The following is a 22095-nucleotide window of genomic DNA, read 5'->3' as shown; positions in this document are numbered from 1 at the left end:
GTGAAAATCATTATATTTCTCATGTAAAAGGGGGTATCAGCTACTGATTGGGATAAAGTTCAATTCTAGGTTGGAGTTTCTCTTTAAAGTGAATACTTATCTTAGCAAGAGCCTTAAACGACATCAACGATGAAAAAAAAAATATATCAATGTTAACTTGAATATAAATGATCAGTGCGACTGACAATTTAAATTACTATTACTATTTCGATGAAATTCACTTCTGATCAACAATGTTAGTATAATGACAAATGATGCAAATGATGGATTATGGCACACACCATGTAAGCAGGGAGCATCAAGTACAAATAATATTGCTAATTGTGACCTAATAAAACTTTACTGTCTACCTTGCCTCTATCTGGTAAAAATGTCCTGCTCCTACCATGAATAATACCAACTAAAGTTGGTTACTCTGTTGTACTAGTCCAAGCCCTATCCCATACAGCCATATCAACACCTGCCATGTACCAAGGAGGACCGAAAGTCTGAAACAAGCTGTCTACATGTGGGGTTATGTGGCTGTGTAAAATGTAAAGCTATACACCAGCGGTTCTGAATGCTAGCCTGGCTACAGGGACATAAAGAGATAATTTGCATATTCAGTAGTGGTGCATTGTGGGTAACCACAAATGTTCACGTATAGCTGAATTATTGCAAGTTTCTTTCTGTTTTAGGAAGGCTAATCACAGCAAGCATTTATTTTATTTTTTTGTAGGAGGTCTTTTCGGTCTCCTTTGGTCCCCTATACTTTCCTAGTGATTTGGGTCACTCCAACTGCTTGGTTACTTTGTTCAACTAATTTAATTGATAGAAAAAAAATGTCAAAATGTGCAGAATTATCTTTCAGGATGTTTTTTTTCTGCACGTGAAAAACGCAATTAGGGCTTGAGTAACTAAACCGTGATAACTCATATCATGGGCACGCTAGTGGTTTCACGCGCAATCGCAAATTTTCACACGCATTTACGATTGCGCATGAAAATGCATGATTGTGAGTGAAAATGTGCGCAAAAACGCTAACGCGGCTGTGATATGAGTTATCACGGTTTAGTGAATTAAGCCCTAAGTGTGAACTAGCCCATTCATTAACAAGGGTTCTCAGTTTTTCTGTGCAGAGAATGCATACAAAAACAGTCAAGTGTGTTCCTTGCCTTAATCTGCAGCATCGCAAAAAGTGTCTTGCTATATAGGTTACACCAGCATGATGTCACAGCAGCAAATACAGTGGTGTGAAAAACTATTTGCCCCCTTCCTGATTTCTTATTCTTTTGCATGTTTGTCACACTTAAATGTTTCTGCTTATCAAAAACCGTTAACTATTAGTCAAAGATAACATAATTGAACACAAAATGCAGTTTTAAATGATGGTTTTTATTATTTAGTGAGAAAAAAAACTCAAAACCTACATGGCCCTGTGTGAAAAAGAAATTGCCCCCTGAACCTAATAACTGGTTGGGCCACCCCTAACAGCAATAACTGCTATCAAGTGTTTGCGACAACTTGCAACGAGTCTTTAACAGCGCTCTGGAGGAATTTTGGCCCACTCATCTTTGCAGAATTGTTGTAATTCAGCTTTATTTGAGGGTTTTCTAGTATGAACCGCCTTTTTAAGGTCATGCCACAACATCTAAATAGGATTCAGGTCAGGACTTTGACTAGGCCACTCCAAAGTCTTCATTTTGTTTTTCTTCAGCCATTCAGAGGTGGATTTGCTGGTGTGTTTTGGGTCATTGTCCTGCTGCAGCACCCAAGATCGCTTCAGCTTGAGTTGACGAACAGATGGCCGGACATTCTCCTTCAGGATTTTTTGGTAGACAGTAGAATTAATGGTTCCATCTATCACAGCAAGCCTTCCAGGTCCTGAAGCAGCAAAACAACCCCAGACCATCACACCACCACCACCATATTTTACTGTTGGTATGATGTTCTTTTGCTGAAATGCTGTGTTACTTCTACGCCAGATTTAACAGGACACGCACCTTACATAAAGTTCAACTTTTGTCTCATCGGTCCACAAGGTATTTTCCCAAAAGTCTTGGCAATCATTGAGATGTTTTTTTTAGCAAAATTGAGACGAGCCTTAATGTTGTTTTTGCTTAAAAGTGGTTTGCGCCTTGGATATCTGCCATGCAGTCCGTTTTTGCCCAGTCTCTTTCTTATGGTGGAGTCGTGAACACTGACCTTAATTGAGGCAAGTGCGGCCTGCAGTTCTTTATATATTGTCCTGGGGTCTTTTGTGGCCTCTCGGATGAGTTTTCTCTGCGCTCTTGGGGTAATTTTGGTGGGCCAGCCACTCCTGGGAAGGTTCATCACTGTTCCATGTGTTTGCCATTTGTGGATAATGGCTCTCACTGTGGTTCGCTGGAGTCCCAAAGCTTTAGAAATGGCTTTATAACCTTTACCAGACTGATAGATTTCATTTACAGTACTTTTGTTCTCATTTGTTCCTGAATTTCTTTGGATCTTGGCATGATGTCTAGCTTTTGAGGTGCTTTTAGTCTACTTCTCTGTGTCAAATAGCTCCTATTAAAGTGATTTCTTGATTGAAACAGGTGTGGCAGTAATCAGGCCTGGGGGTGACTACAGAAATTGAACTCAGGTTTAATAAACCACTTTTAAGTTATTTTTTAACAAGGGGGGGGGGGGGGCAATCACTTTTTTTTTACACAGGGCCATGTAGATTTGGAGGTTTTTTTTCTCACTAAATAATAAAAACCATCATTTAAAACTGCATTTTGTGTTCAATTAGGTTATCTTTGACTAATAGTTAACGGTTTTTGATGAGCAGAAACATTTAAGTGTGACAAACATGCAAAAGAATAAGAAATCAGGAAGGGGGCAAATAGTTTTTCACACCACTGTATATCACTCCGGCAACGAGGCACATGTGCAGTATGTATTTTTCACTGGCTATGTGGCTGTCCTGCACTCTTATGCATAAATTTACTCATTCACAACATTCACAGGATCCTCTTTGAAAAGATTTTGTCAGAGATCTGTGTGATAGGAATGTCAAAGGTGACCCCACTCTCTGTTCTCAATGCTGCTGTATATTCCGCTAGCTGCAAAACCCTTGCACAGAAAAGTGATCAGCAGAGGAGAACAAGAAAGAATCAGCTGCTGGAAGAGACTATTTATTTCAATAACATACTTTTCCAAATAAAATAAACCATATGAAACATTTGCTCTGGCAAGCTCATACGGGATAGATGCACATGGTGTCATAGGACAGAGCAGTGTCGATAGAATCAACTGTACATGGCTTGTATGCAACAGATGTTGTTTTCTCCAATAGGGTCAGGTCATTTTGATAAAAGATTTGACTGCTGTTTTTCTGCTGCTGCTCAGTAGCGCATGTGATCAGTATTTCCTACACTGCGAAGAAGTCAATCCTCCATGGGAGGGGACCTAACACTAACTAAATCCTAACCTATGTATAAGTTAAACTGTAACATTGCCCACTTGAGCCATAGGGAAACATGGACATTACCTGGTACATCAGTTTTCCTCTCAGCTATAACTGACAGCAACTGATATTTTATTGACAGCAACTGATATATTTCAGATCTGACAAAATATTGTCAGAACTGGAAGAGATTATTGTCAGAAGAAAATGGTGAGCTTCTGAGAGGAACTGATGGCAAGGTAACTATGTAATGTTCATTTGAAGTTACCTCGTGTGTTTACTTTAAATATTTTTACTCAGTACAGGTTCTCTTTAATGACTCAAAGCAGCAATTCAAATTTTGTTCAAACTTCTGTTGAAGTTTTAGGCGTAGCTCTACTAGCCAGCCCTCTTACTATAGAGATCCCATGTGTATTACTGAAGCACTGAGCTGGGACATCTGCAATCTGCAATAGCAGAATAACATAGATTTATTTTTTTCACCTAAAAAAATCAGCACCAACAAGAAGGATGGTTACACTGGAAGAAACAGATTTTACATATATGGATTATAAGACGTTTTCTCTTTTCTATAGCCAAGCAATAAAAGTCATATACTTTGCTGACACCTGGTGGTAAAACAGAACATTTAAACTGTTTTCATTTTTGCTTGCTTCTAACTTCATACAGGACTTTGGCTTTCACAATAAGACGGTGATAAGAACTCTAGTAGCCAGAAGTGAAATAGATCTGATGACCATCAGGAGGAGGTACAAGGAGAGATATGGAAGATCTCTTTACCATGACATTAAGGTAAATACATTCAACGTTATTGGCTGTTAAAAATGAAAATAAGAATGTTAGACTCCAGGGAAGCACTATGTACCATTGCTAGTACACCTTTAGTTAATTAAATATTATTTATTGAGTTTATTTTCTGTTCTATTTTGCTTTAGTTGGATGCTGTTAGACTGTAATCCCAACTGAAACAGTACAAGTAAAATATGAAGTGAAAATATTTTGATATGTTTTTTTTAATAATATCCATTGTGAAAGGGATCTGCTATGCTGTATTTACCCTCAGCCCTGCAGCGTCCATCTCATCTCCCAGCATAACAGCACTTTGCAGGGAAGAATATATGCAGCTCCAGCACCAAAGGAGAATCTGTGTGCGCTGTGTGTGTTCTTCCCCGCTGGGCTCTGTGGTGCTGCGGGCGGGGATGTTGCGGGGTGGAGGGATAATGCAGGGAGAGTCCCTTTGTAAATGGTGGCGGGGCCGGGGTCCCCATGGATGCGGAGTTGCCCGCTGCTCCCCGAATAAAGTTACGGAGATGCCGACAGAGTGCAGGGAGGGAGCGGACAGTGCAGACGCGAGGCGGCCAATGAGAGAGGGACAGGCGTGAGTGACACAGGCTGCAGCCAATCAGGCTGAACTAGCTGTGTCTGGGCAGAAAAGCAAAGGAGAACTCCCTCCCGCCCCAGCCTGCACTGCATCTTCGGTTATGCGGCCTCTTGCTGCGGCCTTTAGAGATGGGGACATGAGGATTTATCTACAATTAAAAAAAAGTAAGATTTGTTTTTAAGTTAGGCATTGCCTTTTTAGTATCCATTTTACCTATATTACCGATAGAAATAGGGAATAGATTTTTGTTTTTAAGCCTAACAGTTACTCTTTAAAGTAGATTTTAAGTCCTGATGGACACAGTCCAGAAAATGTACCAGTGCTGATGTCACTGGTAAATATAGTCTAAAGCAGTGTTTCCCAACCGCTGTTCCGCGGCACACTAGTGTGCCGCGGAACGTTGCCTGGTGTGCCGTGCTCTTATCCCCCCTCCCGCCCGTCCCTGCGGCCGCCGCTGTTATTACCTTAGCAGCGGCCGCTCTCCCCTCTCCAGACCATGTATATGCTAGCAGCGTATCTCCGGCTGCTCTGTGTGATGCACTGATGCGGAAGGAGGCAGGGCTCGGTTACCATAGTAACGGCGATACATATCGCCGTTACAGGAAGTCGCTGCCCTCCTTTCTTCCGCATCAGTGCATCACACAGAGCAGCCGGAGATACGCTGCTTGAATATACACGCGCCGGAGAGGGGAGAGCGGCCGCTGTTAACAAGGTAATAACAGAGGCGGCCGCGGGGACGGGCGGGAGGCACTAAACTGGCTATACTGGGGCACTATTCTGGGGTACTATGCTGGCTATCCTGGGGCACTAAACTGGCTATACTGGGGCACTATTCTAGCTATACTGGGGCACTATTCTGGCTATACTGGGGCACTATACTAGCTATACTGGGGGGCTATACTGGGGCACTATACTGGCTATACTGGGGCACTATACTGGGGCACTAAACTGGCTATACTGGGGCACTATACTAGCTATACTGGGGCACAATACTGGCTATACTGGGGGGGCTATACTGGGGTACTATACTGGCTATACTGGGGCACTATACTGGCTATACTGGGGCACTATACTAGCTATACTGGGGGGCTATACTGGGGCACTATACTGGCTATACTGGGGCACTATACTGGGGCACTAAACTGGCTATACTGGGGCATTATTCTGGGGCACTATACTAGCTATACTGGGGCACTATACTAGCTATACTGGGGCACAATACTGGCTATACTGGGGGGCTATACTGGGGTACTATACTGGCTATACTGGGGCACTATACTGGCTATACTGGGGCACTATACTAGCTATACTGGGGGGCTATACTGGGGCACTATACTGGCTATACTGGGGCACTAAACTGGCTATACTGGGGCACTATTCTGGGGCACTATACTAGCTATACTGGGGCACAATACTGGCTATACTGGGGGGCTATACTGGGGTACTATACTGGCTATACTGGGGCACTATACTGGCTATACTGGGGCACTATACTAGCAATACTGGGGGGCTATACTGGGGCACTATACTGGCTATACTGGGGCACTATACTGGGGCACTAAACTGGCTATACTGGGGCACTATTCTGGGGCACTATACTAGCTATACTGGGGCACAATACTGGCTATACTGGGGGGCTATACTGGGGTACTATACTGGCTATACTGGGGCACTATACTGGCTATACTGGGGCACTATACTGAGGCAACTAAACTCCCTACACTGGGGCAACTATGCCAGCTATGCAGCCGCACACCCCCCCATAGCGGCACTGTCCACTAGGTCGCGCAAACAACCGGGGGCCGCATCGCCCCCACCGCGCGCGCGCGCCGTTCCCCGGAGAAAAATTTGGTCAGACAGTGTTCCCCGGGCCGGAAAAGGTTGGGAAACACTGGTCTAAAGAAATGATTAAAGAAATGTACCATGATTTAGGTACACAACGCACTCTTGTATCTCTTATGTGCTCACAACAGCCACGTTCTACTACCCAGCTAAGGTCAGTTTACATAGCTTAGTTAGTTTATTGCAAAGTTTCTTTCATAGTAGAACAGAGTAACCAAGCAGCTCGGGGTGACCCAAACCACTAGGAATGTATAGGGGGATAAAAGAGACCGAAAAGCCCTCCTAGTAGGGGTGTAGCAACAGGGGTTGCAGAGGTTGCGACCGCATCGGGGCCCTTGAGCCAGAGCGGCTTTGAAGGGCCCTGCCTCAACTACAGTATTATCTCTCTTTTGGTCCTGTGCTCATAATAATCACTTCTATAGATACTTTGAATAGTGGTATTCATTAACAATCTGCTCCCCATCCCCTTCTTGCACCTCTGACACTGTAGTTACCATTGGCAGGTTTTGGTGCGCCGTATCAATGGTTATGTATAGAGTCACTGTAAAACTTGCATCAGGGCCCACAGCTCCTTAGCTACGCCACTGCCTCCTACTAATAAGCAAAGCTTGGTGAAAATTGCCTTGTTACAACAGAAGGAAATTTGAAATAATTCAGCTATAAGTGAACATTTGTCGTTACCCACTATGCACCACTACTGAATATGCAAATTATCTCTTTTCGCTTGAAAAGAGATAATTTGCATATTCAGTAGTGGTGCATTGTGGGGAACCACATATGTTCTCTTATAGCTGAATTATTGCAAAATTCTTTCATAGAAGAAAATCTACTTCCCGTTTTCTCTGTCACTTTGTAAAGTCATCAGTAGCTTGTGGTAGCAAGCAAAGTCTGTGTCTATGAAAACATTATTAACATATGAAAGGAACACCCAATATAAAAAAAAACTTCTTTCCATACAGTATTATATTAACCATTTTAAGATCAAACAGATAAAGTAAAAAATTTGAATTTAGATCCACTTTAAGAAAGCCTTCAGGGCTTCAGTATGATCATTTGCATTTGAATAACATTTCTTTTCTGTCTGAATAGCTTCTCAATTGTGGTGTTTTGATCACAACCTCCCACTGAATTCACTAGAGCCAACAAACACTAGACTGCAATCTAATGTAGGTGCCTGCAGAGATAACTTTTCTTTTTATAAAAAAAAAAAAGAAACTCAAATATCTTCGTTTTTTATTTAAAAAAATGAAAAAAATCTTACTGTAAATGCTGCATGCAACGGTAATTAAGGTGTGTACACACCATTGATGGATGTTGCCCGTGGAGGATTTGGACGCAATCCCCTTGGGCGACATCTCTGGGCCAGACTTTTACAGACTCAAGTCAGCTGGAGCGATGGGACGAAGGAGCTGCGAGTGTGTGACATCATGCGGTGGGTGGGGTAGCAACAAAAAACAAAGGCATCAGCTGTCACTGGGCGTGAGTTGATTTAGATTGATTGCGCATCGCGGGTCAGGGGCCTCTGTAAAAGTGCCGAAAATGACTGCCTCTAAAGTCACCCGACTTTAGTCAAGCATGTGTACAACGCTTTACACAACCATTAAGTCACAATCCCCTCAGTAACCCTGAATAGGATCTGATATGACACAAGTAAGGGTGGCCTCTGAGCCATGCAATAGGAGACAGTCTTAAATTAATCCATTCCAGGTTGAATGAACCACTTATGTTAGTCAGACTGGAGGTGTTTGAAGATCTCTGGATAGACCTCACTTATTAAAATCCCCAAAGCCACTTGCTCAGACTAGTGCACTAGACGTCATCATTCGTCATAATGTCTTTCAGCATTTACAAGGCCAAAAAATGATTACAAAAAAAGGCAATTCAATTTGTATACTTCAATTAGAAACAACTTATACAGTATTCAGTACATCTTTGCGTGCTATGCTCTGAGAATCCCACTATCACTAAGGGCTACCGCCAGGCAGAGTCTGTTCTAGGTTTTTTGCCTCCTGAGGCAAGCTTGTAAGGAATGCGCCACCTCTTCCCCCCCCCCCCCCCCAGCAGCAGACACAGCGGTGGGGGTGGGGGGGTTTCAGATAATCCCACTCCCTCACCTGGGGCTCCCCTGTCTGCGCTCCCCCTTAAGCTATGATTGCTAAATTTAGAGCCGGCAGCAGTTACACCGCATTTTTAATGCAGTGAAGAAGTTATCCAATCTGGAATCAAACCAATGTTTCAAAGGGTTTTTCTCCTTTCTTAACCTTCCTGGCGGTAAGCCCGAGCTAAGCTCGGGCTATGCCGCCGGAAGGCACCGCTCAGGCCCCGCTGGGCCGATTTGCATAATTTTTTTTTTCCTGCACGCAGCTAGCACTTTGCTAGCTGTGTGCAGTGCCCGATCGCCGCCGCTACCCGCCGATCCGCCGCTATCCGTCGCGCCGCAGCCGCCCCCCCCCCCAGACCCCGTGCGCTGCCTGGCCAATCAGTGCCAGGCAGCTCTATGGGGTGGATCGGAATCCCCTATGACGTCACGACGTCGTTGACGTCGGTGACGTCATCCCGCCCCGTCGCCATGGCGACGGGGGAAGCCCTTCAGGAGATCCCGTTCTTTGAACGGGATCTCCTGATCGCCGATCGGCGGCGGCGATCGGAGAGGCTGGGGGGATGCCGCTGAGCAGCGGCTATCATGTAGCGAGACTTTGTCTCGCTACATGAAAAAAAAAAAATTAAAAAAAAAAGATTTGCTGCCCCCTGGCGATTTTTTAGCAAACCGCCAGGAGGGTTAAAGCGGACCCAAACCAAACATTTTTTTATTCAAACTGTTTGGCCCCATTCACACTTGCGTTTTGCCTTGCAAACGGACCGGATCCTGATCGGATCCTGATCGGAACCGTACGGTTCCGATTCGGATCCGATCAGGATCCGGTCCGTTTGCATCAGGCATGCATCAGGCTGCCATCAGGATCCGTGGGCAAAAAATAGCGAAATTAAATAAAAAATTTTTGGGGTCAGCAGAAGGTGCACCTGGTGCACCTGTAGAATCAGGTTCCTCCGCTGTAGGCCTCACCTCCACCTCCGACATTCTGCCAAAACATCTCCAGCACGTCTGTCACTGCTGCTCCACTCCAGACATGCTTGGCCCATGTGTCCCCATCCGAAATGGCTGCTTGCATACGCATAGGAAGTGGGGTAGAACGTCAGGTTTTTGTAGGCAGTGTGTTCTGTGCCTTCCGTTTCCCATTGGTTTCTGTGTTCCGGACGGTGCTGTCAGGCTCCGGTCAGGCTCCGGTCAGGATGCGTGGGCCGGAGATCCGGACCCAAAAAATGGCGCATGTTAGAAAAGAGTCCGGATCCGATCCGGCTCCGGTACGTACGGAACGGACGCGTGTGAACGTCCGCATACACATTACATTGCTATGCGGAACGTACGTTCCGTTTGTACAGTATGCGTTCCGGATCCGATCTGGAAAATCCTGATGGCAAACGCTAATGTGAACCGGGCCTTTAGTTGCACCACTCTGACACATACAAAGATAAATAAACACTCCTTCAAGCCTATGAGCATTTCAGCGCATGCTTGTCACCTTTCTCTTTTCATAACTAGGGTTATACAGGTGGCAGCCATTAGCAATTCCTCCTTTGCTGGACACCACCTACTCCAGCTTTTTGCCGGATTCTGTCCTGGCAATATGAAAGGAAGGGAGGGGTTTCTCCAATAAATGTAAAATGTTTTATATTTGTCATCATGCAGCTGAAAAAAGGCTGCTATTTATTATTATAGTTTAGAAAATAGATTTTATTTCTGAAATCTTGTATTTTTAATTTGGGTCCACTTTAAGCCAACCAGTGAAATCACTGGATGGTGCTGGTATGGCGCAGTTCCGGTATGTCAATATGTTTCATTAGGTTAGGGCACAGGTGTTGAACTCCAGTCATCAAGCGCCATTAAGGGCCATATCCATGCTAGTGTTTAGGATGGACAGAGAGATGGAGAAATGTGTTCTGCCTGATGAACCACGCCTTTCCTGATACAGTCCCATCAATGCCAAAAAAGTGTGAGGACCTCAGCCCTCCAGGACTGGAGTTTGACATCACTGGGTTAGGGAGTAGAGATATCCAGAGATGGATTAAGGTGTAATGGGGCCCTAGGCAAGGTAGTAGATTTGAGGCCCTCTTGTGGTCTTTTTGGTAAACTGAAGTGGAGAGAGGTTGAAGAAGGTGGCAGGGGCGCCCCTTGACACCCACTAGGCCCCAAGCATTATGTTATTATGTTAAGTTTAATGCATTATGGTTCTTAAGTTGTGAGGATAATATACACCAGTGATGGCTAACATTGGCACTCCAGCTGTGACAAAACTACAAATCCCATCATGTCTCTGCCGCCCTAAGTTATGCTTAGAGCTATCAGAGTATTGCAATGCCTCATGGGACTTGTAGTTCCACCACAGCTGGAGTGCCAAGGTTAGCCATCACTGTTATACACTTACTCTCCCTGTATTCAGAGGATCTACATTGCACTCATTTTCTTAAGCGTATGAAGTTCTGTGTCATCAAAATTTCATGTGGAGAATTAAAAGACAAAATGGAATCACATTTTTCACGTTTTCCTTTCTAACAGCTTTTGCGTTGTTTATTACCCATGCTTCCAATACCATATGGTGCATTTCAGACATTGAACTCACATAAAGATTGATGGGGCTCTGTTTTTGTCATTCTCTACCATAAACTATCTCAGTTGTGGTAAATTTTAGCCAGAAGGGGTAATAATCCTATCTGGCCATTTTGCTGATTTGCAGCACATCGGATAGCACAAAATGTCAAATGCCATTAACACAGCAGATTTCACTTTTGCTTTTCATCTGATTTAGTGATATTTTGCAGCAAACAGAGTACCGAAATGTCTTCCATGACTTTTTCATTTGCAAAGATAGGCTACAATGGATACTTAAATCTGCAATATATAAGGAGGATTGCCACTAATTTCATCTGAACAACTGTGCACTTTAAATGGCACTACCGATGTGTTTACCTATTTATCTCTGTAAATGTTACTCCGTGCTACAAAGAGACATTTAGATATGGAAAATAAACTGGAGGAGATAAACAGAAAATACTGCCGTGTGTCTCTTAAAGGCCCATTCCACCAAAAGACTGTGCATTCATACCTACAGCACTAGTCACTCAGTCAGTGAGTCAGTCTGTTTATGAATGTTACAAAGAGAACAGATTAGATTACTTTCTGCCTCCAAATAACTTAACCTAAATACATTCACCACAATCCTAAACACTGGGGATATTTTTTAGACATATAGATGCTGCTTCTCCATGATAGTGTCTCTAGATGTAATCAAACCCAGAAACCTGCCCCGCAAGCTCACAGAGCTGGTCACATAGCCATTTCTATGAATGCATACTTAGATCCAGGGTTGGTTCTACGTACAATGGGGCCTCTGGGCAAAAGTAACTTGTGGGCCCCCTAGTACTGCCCCTTGCAGCCCCGAGCTGACTCCCAGGACCCATTTCACCACCCTCCCAGCCACACAATATCATTGTGTCCATTTATCCTCAAACCATTGCTGGGGTCCCCATTATTCCCCTTCTCTTTTTTCCCTTACAAACCGTGAAGTGTACACACAGCATGTCATACCTAATCAAGGCAGGACACAGGAGAAAGCACCACACTCTATGCTCTGAACTTCTCCCTGCCAGTGCCTCTCTTCCTCGTTCCCTGCAGACATGTATTGGGTCACCATAGCTAGGGCAGGGGGGAGACTCATTGGGGGGCTCCTACAGGCTCTGGGGCAATTGCCTCCTTGCCTCTATGGAAGTACCGGCCCTGCTTAAATCCTTACATGGGTCCCAACCAGAGCAGGGACAAGGTCCTCCAGCACCCAAGGCTGAGACACCAAAGTGCGCCCCTCCACCCCTCCCACCCTAGCCGTCACACACTGATTGCTATTAGACTAAGAGGGCCACAGGGCCCACAACCTCCCCAACACCTTAATATCTAGTTAGCTGGCTTGCAGTCACTGCTATGTATCCCCTTTTCTTATTTATTTCTGCTTCAAACACAATTAGGAATGACAGCTGAATGAATTGTGCGCCCCCTCTTACACTGCGCCCTGAGGCTGGAGCCTCTCCAGCCTATGCCTCGGCCCGGCCCTGGTCCCAACTATTGTAAGGTTTGCCATCTCTACTTCCTTCTTTGCAGTTCCTATCTCCCAGTCTCCACCCCACCCCTTATGTAATGGAGAAAAAGAATTTGCACAAAGTAATCGTGTTCCTTCAGGCTGGCTGATTCATTCACTTCTACAGCATGTAGGTTGAGTTACAATCATTAAAAATACATATTTTTTAAAACTGCCTTTCAGAAGCAATTTATTGTGACTATTTTATTATTCAATTTTTCCCATTGTGAATTGTATTACATTTCCACATAAAAAACTTGGCATAATACTTCCCCATATATTTACACATGCTTGCAAGTGTAAATGTTTATTTGTCCATTAGGTGGAGACAAAGCTCTTTTATTGAAATGTTTCCTGGCATCAATACTGTGGAGGAGCAAAGAAGATGACAGTTTTGCTGTATCTTATAGTTCATAAAACACACAGTGCACTTATGCTCCAAAGAGTAAAACTTCTGAGTGATGCTGTTTAAATTTAAACCCATTAAAATGTCTTTTTAAAGTGTACCTGTAGAGAAAAAAAGGTGCCTAAATTAGATACTTAGTGGAGGGAAGCCTTTGGGATAATCCAAAAGCTTTACCAGTCCCCCTTGCCTCCACTGATCCAGGGCTGGGACCCCCACAGACCTCTCTGACAAGGGTTTGCACTGTGCCTGTGCAGTAGCACACAGCCGCTCGGGCTTGGTGAGTGGCTCTTTGTTACTGCATATGCAGTGGCGTAGCTAAGGTGCTGTGGGCCCTGATGCAAGTTTTACAGTGGGGCCCCCCAAGCACTCTATACATAACAATGTCCACTGCGCACCAAAACCTGCCAATGGCAACTACAGTGTCAGAGGTGCAAGAAGGGGATGGGGAACAGCTTGTTAGTGATTACCACCATTCACAGTATCTATAGAAGTGATAATTATGAGCACAGGACCAACAGAGAGCTAATACTGTAGTTGAGGGAGGGCCCTTCGGGGCCCCTCTGGCCCAAGGGCCCCGATGCGGTCGCTACCTCTGCACCCCCTATTGCTACGCCCCTGTGCATATGTGCAATGTGCCCTGCGCCTGCACAGTGCGACTGCGCTCGTTCATGGCCGGGAACTTCCAGAGGATCCCAGTGCTGGATCAGTGATCTCAAAGAGGATATGGGAAGACTGGAGGATCCAGAGGATTCCCTCTAATGAGGTAAGTATGTGTACTTCCCCTAAAGCTACAGGTTTGTTTTAAGTTACTTTTAGCCAGGAAGAAAAAGAAAAAAAAAACAGGGTGTGATGGTAGCATTACATAACCGTGTGGGTGTCACGTTAAAAGACTCAAGTTGTGAATGCATATGTCCCCAAGTCAGGTCAAATCTATTTCTTTAGAGATTTACTGAAAGAGGAATTTCAGCCTAAACAAACATACTCATATAAGTACAATGATATATAGTAAAAATATATATTTTTGAAGCGACAAAAGTTTCAATATGATCTTAAATTTTAATGTATCAAAAAGTTCTTTTGTAAAAACAGAGTTCACAAATCTTCAAGTGAATTCATCTTTGCAAACAACATCCCATTATAATTCACTTGAAGATTTGTGGACTCAGTTTTTACAAAATAACTTTTTGATATATTAAAATTTAAGATCATCTTGAAACTTTTTTGTCTCTTCAAAAATATTTTTTTACTATATACTGTATCTGTAACGATTGTGGAACTTTCTCCGTGATCAGCGCACAACGCGTGCGCTGACACGGCGGAAATCCTCCACAAGCGTATATTTGCAGGCACCCAGCAAAAGGTGCTGCGCACCTGTAGAGGGAAATTCCTGTCGGCAGATGGCGCTGGGGAGTGCAGAGGAACCAATCCTCTGTACCTCCACAAGTGCCAGACAGGAATTGTACGAAGCGCAGAACGCAATCGCAAGAGAGGCGATTGCGAATGAGATTGAGCAAAGGGACAGGTTGTATGTGTGTGCGCCAATCCAGTCGCCACCCCGCGACCGCGCACACACAACAGCAGATATGAAATAGGAACGCGATCGCGAGAGGTGTGATCGCCAGACGTGACACAAGGCAGATCAGAATAGAATACGAGGGTAGCAAAGGCACAGCAAATAATACAATGAGATACGGAAAATAACAAACGCTAGCTAACCGCGAACACCGCACTCATTCGCAACAGTGCACGCGGTTATGCGCGGTCTCCACGTGATAAGCACAGTAGAGATAAGCACGCCTAACTAACCATCGACAGACAAACATGAAACAGAGGACGCGAGCGCTTGCTTAATGGTTACCTCACCGAGCCTCCAGCAAGCGTAGCAGACAAGACAGACACACGAAAACAGGGACAAGCGAGAGATAGGATCCACAGCACTAGCGAAAAGTGGCTAGCGCGATCCAGGTACAGAGTAGCAGAACAGAAGGATCCCCAGCGCTAGCGAAAAGTAGCTAGCGCGATCCCAGAAGACAGAACAAAAGGATCCCCAGCGCTAGCGAAAAGTAGCTAGCGTGATCCCAGGAGACAGAACAGAAGAGATAGCTGGTAGCAACCGCTGCACCAGCTATACTCCAAGAACAGAGATCAGAACCATTTCCTGTCGACCACCTTTGGGACAGGACAATGGCAACAGGCAAGACAAGACAGAACAGGCAATACAGATAATACAACCTGACTGGGCTAGAAGGGGAGCCTAAAGCAACCCCCAGGAATTAACTATACTAGATAGCAATGGCTGACACTCCAGCAGTGTCCATCAGGAACAGACCATGGAAACGAAATGACCAGCAAAGCCTTCTGGGAAACATAAAGCTCTTATAGTGCCAGTCATCAAAGAAGGCAGGTAGGGGATTTGCATAACGAATGTATGCAAATTCCCCAGCAACAGAATAGACCAGAAACTTGCAATGGAAAGACAGGTCTCTGTTCCAGAGACCTGCAGCCCACAGACTAGAGGAATGGACAAACAGCTGTCTGCCTGTGCAGCCAGCTGAGCGGATCATCACAGTATCCTTGTACTTATATGGTTATATTATTGGTGTTCTGGCACACCATTAAGGATATGGTTTTTGGGTCTCCCAATTTTTCCATTTAAACGAACATACTGTCATTAAGTTACATTAGTTATGTTAATTAAAATAGATAGGTAATATAATCTCTTACCCACCCTGTTTTAAAAGAGGGCAGCCATCTTTTTGGTTGAAAGGAGGTGACGGGGAGCATGAGACATAGTTCCAACTGTCCTGTGTGCTGATTACCCCTCCCAGTTGCTAGGCAACGTGAATAACACAGGAAATCCCATCATGCTTTGCACAGCATCAGGGAAAAAAAGCCCGGGCAGTGTTCTTTGATGGGTGGAGCTTAGCTAAAAATACAGCTAAAAATGATGCTTTGGTAAGAAAAACAAAGTTCTGATGCTGTGAAACGGTTAAAGAAACTACAAGCCTTTTCAGTACAGCGGAGTAGATTTTTAGTCCGGAGGTTCACTTGAAGCATTTAAAGGCTTCTCAAATGGGGTTTACATGATGGGGCAATTTCAATATATGTATTCCGGCCTAGCAAGATCATACGTATACAGGTCCCAATAACCCTAAAACCTTACAAAAAGTACTTCGTAAAGAAAAATTATATGATCCCTGGAGATCTCGCCATCAAGGGCGTAACTACAGGGGAGCAGCCCCTGTGACCGCAGGGGGTTCCAGAGCTGTAAGGGGGCCCACAACTACTACTTCACTCCCTCCAATATAGGAATTCACACTTCAGATCAAGATTATGATGGCCAAACTTGTTTTATGACCTTTGGAAGGTGGGCTTTTCTGGCTGTGAGGGCCACTAGGGGTAGGCCACTAGAGGTTCTGAATAATGGGGGTCCCCATCAAAGTTTAGCTATGGGGGCTCATGATTTGTAGTTACACCGCTGGTCTCCATAGTTGTGAGAAAGATCATAGCTTTTTTCCCATGTACACACTCAAGTCTTTCTCAAGGACAGATAAACAGTCTCTGAACCCCATTTAGTATCTCTCTCATGATCAGATCAAGCCTCTATCACAATTGCACTAGAAAAACATAACATACTGTATTTTTGTCCTAGGCAGCTGTCGACGATACTTCTGTTTTATTACCTTTTCAATTTCTCCTTCCTATCTAGTCCTTGCTTTTGTTTGTTTCAGAGCTGAAGACTTAGGTCTCTTTCACAGTAGGACGTTGCGTTTTAAAGCGACGTTAAAGTTGCAACGCAAATTACAACGCAACGCCCCAAAAAAGTCGCAACGCAACTTAAAGAGTCTCCGTAACAAAAATTGCATCCTGTTTTTTATCATCCTACAAGTTCCAAAAGCTATTCTAATGTGTTCTGGCTTACTGCAGCACTTTGTACTATCACAGTCTCTGTAATAAATCAATGTATCTTTCCCTTGTCAGACTTGTCAGCCTGTGTCTGGAAGGCTGCCAAGTTCTTCAGTGTTGTGGTTCTGCTATGCACTCCCCCCTCAGGGGGGAAAGAAACACACAAATGATCTCTTGAGATTCAAAAGGAATGCTGTATACAGCCTGCTTGTGTATGGATGTATTTTCTATGTGTGGACATACTGTACATCAACCTACTTCCTGTTTTGGTGGCCATTTTGTTTGTTTATAAACAAACTTTTTAAAACTGTTTTTAACCACTTTTAATGCGGCGGGGAGCGGCGAAATTGTGACAGAGGGTAATAGGAGATGTCCCCTAACGCACTGGTATGTTTACTTTTGTGCGATTTTAACAATACAGATTCTCTTTAATGCCCGTTATCGTCACACACAGTAGAACATACAAGCAATGAAAAGTATGCCTCCGAGTCATTTACTGAGCTTGTGCAAACAGTCCAACGCAGCTAATAACGTGTATTACGCACAGCATGCAGCACTTTCTAATAACGCTACACGTTACACACAAACGCAACGTGTGCACTGTGAATGTCGCACAGACTTTGCATTGCTGTGCGTTAGTCTGCATTGAAACATTTAACGTCGCACTGTGAAAGAGGCCTTAAAGTATTTTTTGTGATGCATGGTTCTTTGCTTATTATAACATAAAGTTGGCAGAAAAGCATTGCATTGCATTTAGAGATCTTAATCAAAGCAAATCCTCCTAAATGGTGCAGGGAAACAATCTCATATGGTTATTCATTTTATTTTCAGAATTTCGCATCAGGACATTATGAGAAAGCTCTGCTTGCGCTTTGTGCTGGAGATACAGAAGACTACTGAAAGCTGAAAGTGAACAACATTTTCCTCAGAATCCAAGATAAAACCATTAAAAAAGCAAAATAATTAGAGTTGCTAATGTACAGTAAAACTCATGAATAAGCATGTGATCCTTTTGTTCAGGTGATAGATTTTTTTTAGGCTCTGATTTGCAGTGACCAATACCTGCTTTAAGATAAAGTGACATATAACTAAGACCAGCAAATCAGAGACTACAGGCTCGATTCACTAAAGCATGCTAACACTTAGCACAACAGTGATAAGCCGCTTTGCAGATGATATTATGTGCTATTATCACGTGCTAAGTATCATTATCACGTGCTAAGTATCATATCACGTGAAGTTACTGCAGATCACGCGAATGGAATGTAGATCATGAATTATTACTGTATACAGTACATAAAGCGGCACGCGTTAAACTTTGCGCACGCCGTATTACATTACCTAACATGTTAATGTAAGCACCATTGCTGATTTCATTACCAAACTCTATCTTCTGATTGTGCGAAGAGCCGTAGTTTTCATTGGCATTCCGCACTTAGCGCGTGAAGCGGAACGACGTCCGCGCGATAAAACTTAACACGCGAATGGTGGAAACTGTTCACGTGCACAATGGGCTCAAGTCACTAAAGCGTGATAACTCAGTTATCATGTGTAAAGGCTTTGCACATGCAAAAGCGCGTGTAAAGCATTGTGCGTGTGAACAGGTTCCATCGTTCGCGTGTTAAGTTTTATCGTGCGAACTGTTATGCTTCACACGCTAAGTGCGAAGTGCCATTGAAAACGACAGCGCTTCGCACGATCAGAAGATAGTTTGGTAATGAAATCAGCAATGGTGATTACATTAACATGTGCGTTAATGTAATACGGCGCGCGCAAGGTTTAACGCGTGCCGCTTTATGTACTGTATACAGTAATAATTCACGATCTACATTCCGTTCGTGTGATCTGAAGTGACTTCACGTGATAATGATACTTAGCATGTTATGATACGTTGCATGTGCAAAGCCTTTAACTGAGTTATCACGCTTTAGTGAATCAAGCCCCACAAGTCTATCGCCTGATGAAACTGATGACATACTTCTCCGTAAGGTCTTCTACTTGTAAGCAATTCCAACAATGATTGTGGGAGATGTGTTGTAATGAAGGATTTTTATCATGTAAATTGATTTCGCCTCAGGAAAAGTCTTAAATATAAAAAATATAAACTAAAATAAAAAAAGTTGTTAATCTATTATTTACTATATAGCTTTTTTATGTCTGATGTAGTAGACGCATTCAAAAGTCCACGCAGTTACAGCCTGTTAGACAGACGTAAATCTATGCTGAGATAATCAATGTTTTGGAACCTCCAGGAATCTTTCTAGAGACATTGTAATGGAAAGTCAATAAACTGTGACAACACAGAACCCGGCAACATGCACCCACACGTGTACCTCATAGCAAGGACAGTCATTGTGGCTCCCACATAACAAGTGCAGCAATTATGCTGCATATAGTTTGGCCATCAGGTTCATTATATAAAAAATACAGTCATACAATACAATAACATTTCTATAGTGCTTTTCTTCCATAGGACTCAAAGCGCTTAGGCTCTCTCAGATTCAGTAATTGGTAGTAGGAGGAAGTATTCACACAACAAAAGTTATATTTCTGCAAATGCCAAACTGAACAGGTGGATTTTCAGTCTGGATTTAAACACGTCCAGGGATAGAGCTGTCCTGATCTGTTGAGGTAAGGAGTTCCAAAAGGTAGGGGCAGCATGACAGAATGCTCTGGGACCAAAAGTTTCCAAGTGGACTCTGGGTATGACTAGATTATTAGAACCTGTGGATCGGAGAATGCGGGGATTGCTACGCAGCTGCAACATTTCTTTCATGTATCCAGGGCCCAGATTATTCAGTGATTTAAATGTCAGTAGGTCGATCTTGAATAGGACCCTCCATTCTATAGGTAGCCAGTGAAAGGAGTGCAGGACTGGCGTTATGTGGCAGTGACGGGGTTGGTTGGTTAATAATCTGGCAGCAGTATTCTGTATCAGCTGTAGGCGGTACAAGTCCTTTTTTGGAAGGCCAGTGTGGAGAGCTTTGCAGTAGTCCAGTCGGGAGGTAATGAAGGCATGAACTAAAGTTGGTAGATCTTCTGGGGGGATGAGGTGCTTGATTTTTGCGATGTTCTTAAGGTGAAAATAGGATGATTTTACCACCGCAGAGATGTGAGTTCTGAAGTTTAAATCCCCATCAATTAGAACTCCCAGGCTACGCACATGATCGGAGCTGCGTAGATCCATGCCTCCTATTCCCAGTGGTGAGGACTGCAAGTTAAGTTGTTTTGTTGTCATGCGCTGCCCTCCGATCAGAAGGACTTCAGTTTTGTCTGCATTTAGTTTCAGCCAGTTGTCATTCATCCATTGCTGTAGTTCACGTAAGCAGGCGTTTATAGTTAGAGTTGGGTCTGTCACACCAGGCTTGAAGGAAAGATATAGTTGGGTGTCGTCAGTCATCATGTAGCTTTTGCCATGCATAATTTAGAATAGATCTAGTGCCAACATCTTCCATGTTGTACAGAGTATATACTGTAGAATTGTCACTTAAAGTGCACCTGAGCCGAAGCTGGGGTCAACAATCACATATTTGCCTAAGAGAGAAGTCTCTGAATCCTATAGACTATAGAGGATTCCTACAGCAGCCATCAGTCTCCCATTGCTGCTCATGCACCTAAAGATTACCAAAAAGGGCTTGTCGGTAATCTAATTGGGGCCAAGCACAAGGGTGGCCTGCACAAATATGACAGAACCTCCACTGTAAGGTGGAACTGTTTGTGTATGAGTGGCTCTGTGCTGCAGCGCAGGCACGCCCATGCAGCTGCAATAGGGTCATGCTCATACCAGAAAGGTAGCATGACTCTGAACAGCTGGAGGGTCTGGGGCAGCAGTAAAGGACTAGAGGACTGCTACTGCCTACTGAGTGCGCTCTAGTGGCTGCCTCGCAAGCACTCTGAGTCCGACAGGAGAAAGGCGCTATACAAATACTGCAATTATAAAGGAACCAGAGGCTTCCCTCTCCTTTGGTAAGTTAGGTAAGTTATTTTTCACCCAAGCTTAGGCTCACAACAATCTAATGCATTGTGGAGCAATGTACAGCCACCTGCATTCAATAGTGGGAATGTATACAAAGTTCTAGTTCACCATCCCATATTTTTATTTACATAAAGAGGGTCCCAATCCACTTAGGACTCGCCCTGGCTGATTGCACTTTCCATTCTATTCTCTGTGTCCAAAAGTAAGTGTAGCGATCACTGCCCACTCTTTTTACCTCAGAAGTAGGAACGAAGGCACTGGTTTATTCAGAGGCTTTTCATATCCTCCTCAAGGTCACCACTGGACACTGGGACCCATTGGAAGTTCGTGGCCAGGCTCCTGTACATGAACCAGCATGGATGCACTGTGCAAGCACAGGAGGGCTTCAGCCTGCGCAGTAGCACATAAAAAGACGATCCTAAATAGCTCTGTGCTACTGCAAAGGCACAAGGGGCTTGATTCACAAAGCGGTGCTAAGTCTTAGCGCCGCTGTGAATAGCCACTTTGTGCCCCATAAGTAGCTTTGCGGGCACTAATAGCCCGCAAAGCTACATTGCGCACATGACCCCACACAGTGCGCGCAGCACGGCAGCCTATGGTTATGGTGCGCGTTGCGACGATAATGGGTGGCCGCCGCTTTGGTGCCACCCGATGTGCCCCTTTCGTTGCACCAGGTGCGACGGTTTAAGGGCAGCGGGTGCGGCGTTATCGTCGCATCGCGCACTAACCATAGGCTGCCCCGCTGCGCGCACTGTGTGGGGTCCTATGGGAGCAAACCACCTAACGCTGTGGTTTGCGCCCACTATCCATTAGGGCTCACTAACCGGCTTAGCGCCGGTTAGTGAATCAAACCCAAGACTTATTCCGCCTGCGCAGTGTGGCAGTGCTCCCCTCAACAAGCCCTTGTCGAAGAGGTTCAGTGGGGCCCTGGCATTTGGCAACAAAGCCTCACCTTCTCCAAAAAAGGCCTGCCCATATTGACAAGCCAAC

The 22095-nt window shown here is 44.3% G+C and overlaps 1 protein-coding gene across 4 annotated transcripts in view; it reads left to right on the top strand.

Annotated features, from left to right (window-relative positions):
• ANXA10 (annexin A10) overlaps nt 1–18326 on the top strand; it is a 194416-nt gene extending 176090 nt beyond the window's left edge. For all 4 annotated transcript variants that reach the window (XM_068269334.1, XM_068269352.1, XM_068269344.1 and 1 more), the window contains exons 11-12: nt 4079–4201; nt 17961–18326. In XM_068269334.1, coding sequence (XP_068125435.1) covers nt 4079–4201; nt 17961–18029 — 192 coding nt within the window. In that variant the 3' untranslated portion in view covers nt 18030–18326. The remainder of the gene's footprint in view (nt 1–4078; nt 4202–17960) is intronic.
• The last annotated feature ends 3769 nt before the right edge of the window (nt 18327–22095 follow it).

The sequence above is a fragment of the Hyperolius riggenbachi genome, chromosome 1, assembly GCF_040937935.1.
Source record: "Hyperolius riggenbachi isolate aHypRig1 chromosome 1, aHypRig1.pri, whole genome shotgun sequence".
In the NCBI taxonomy this organism is placed as follows: domain Eukaryota; kingdom Metazoa; phylum Chordata; class Amphibia; order Anura; family Hyperoliidae; genus Hyperolius; species Hyperolius riggenbachi.
The sequence above is the reverse complement of the archived record's forward strand: the minus strand, read 5'-3'. Positions and strand labels throughout refer to the sequence as shown.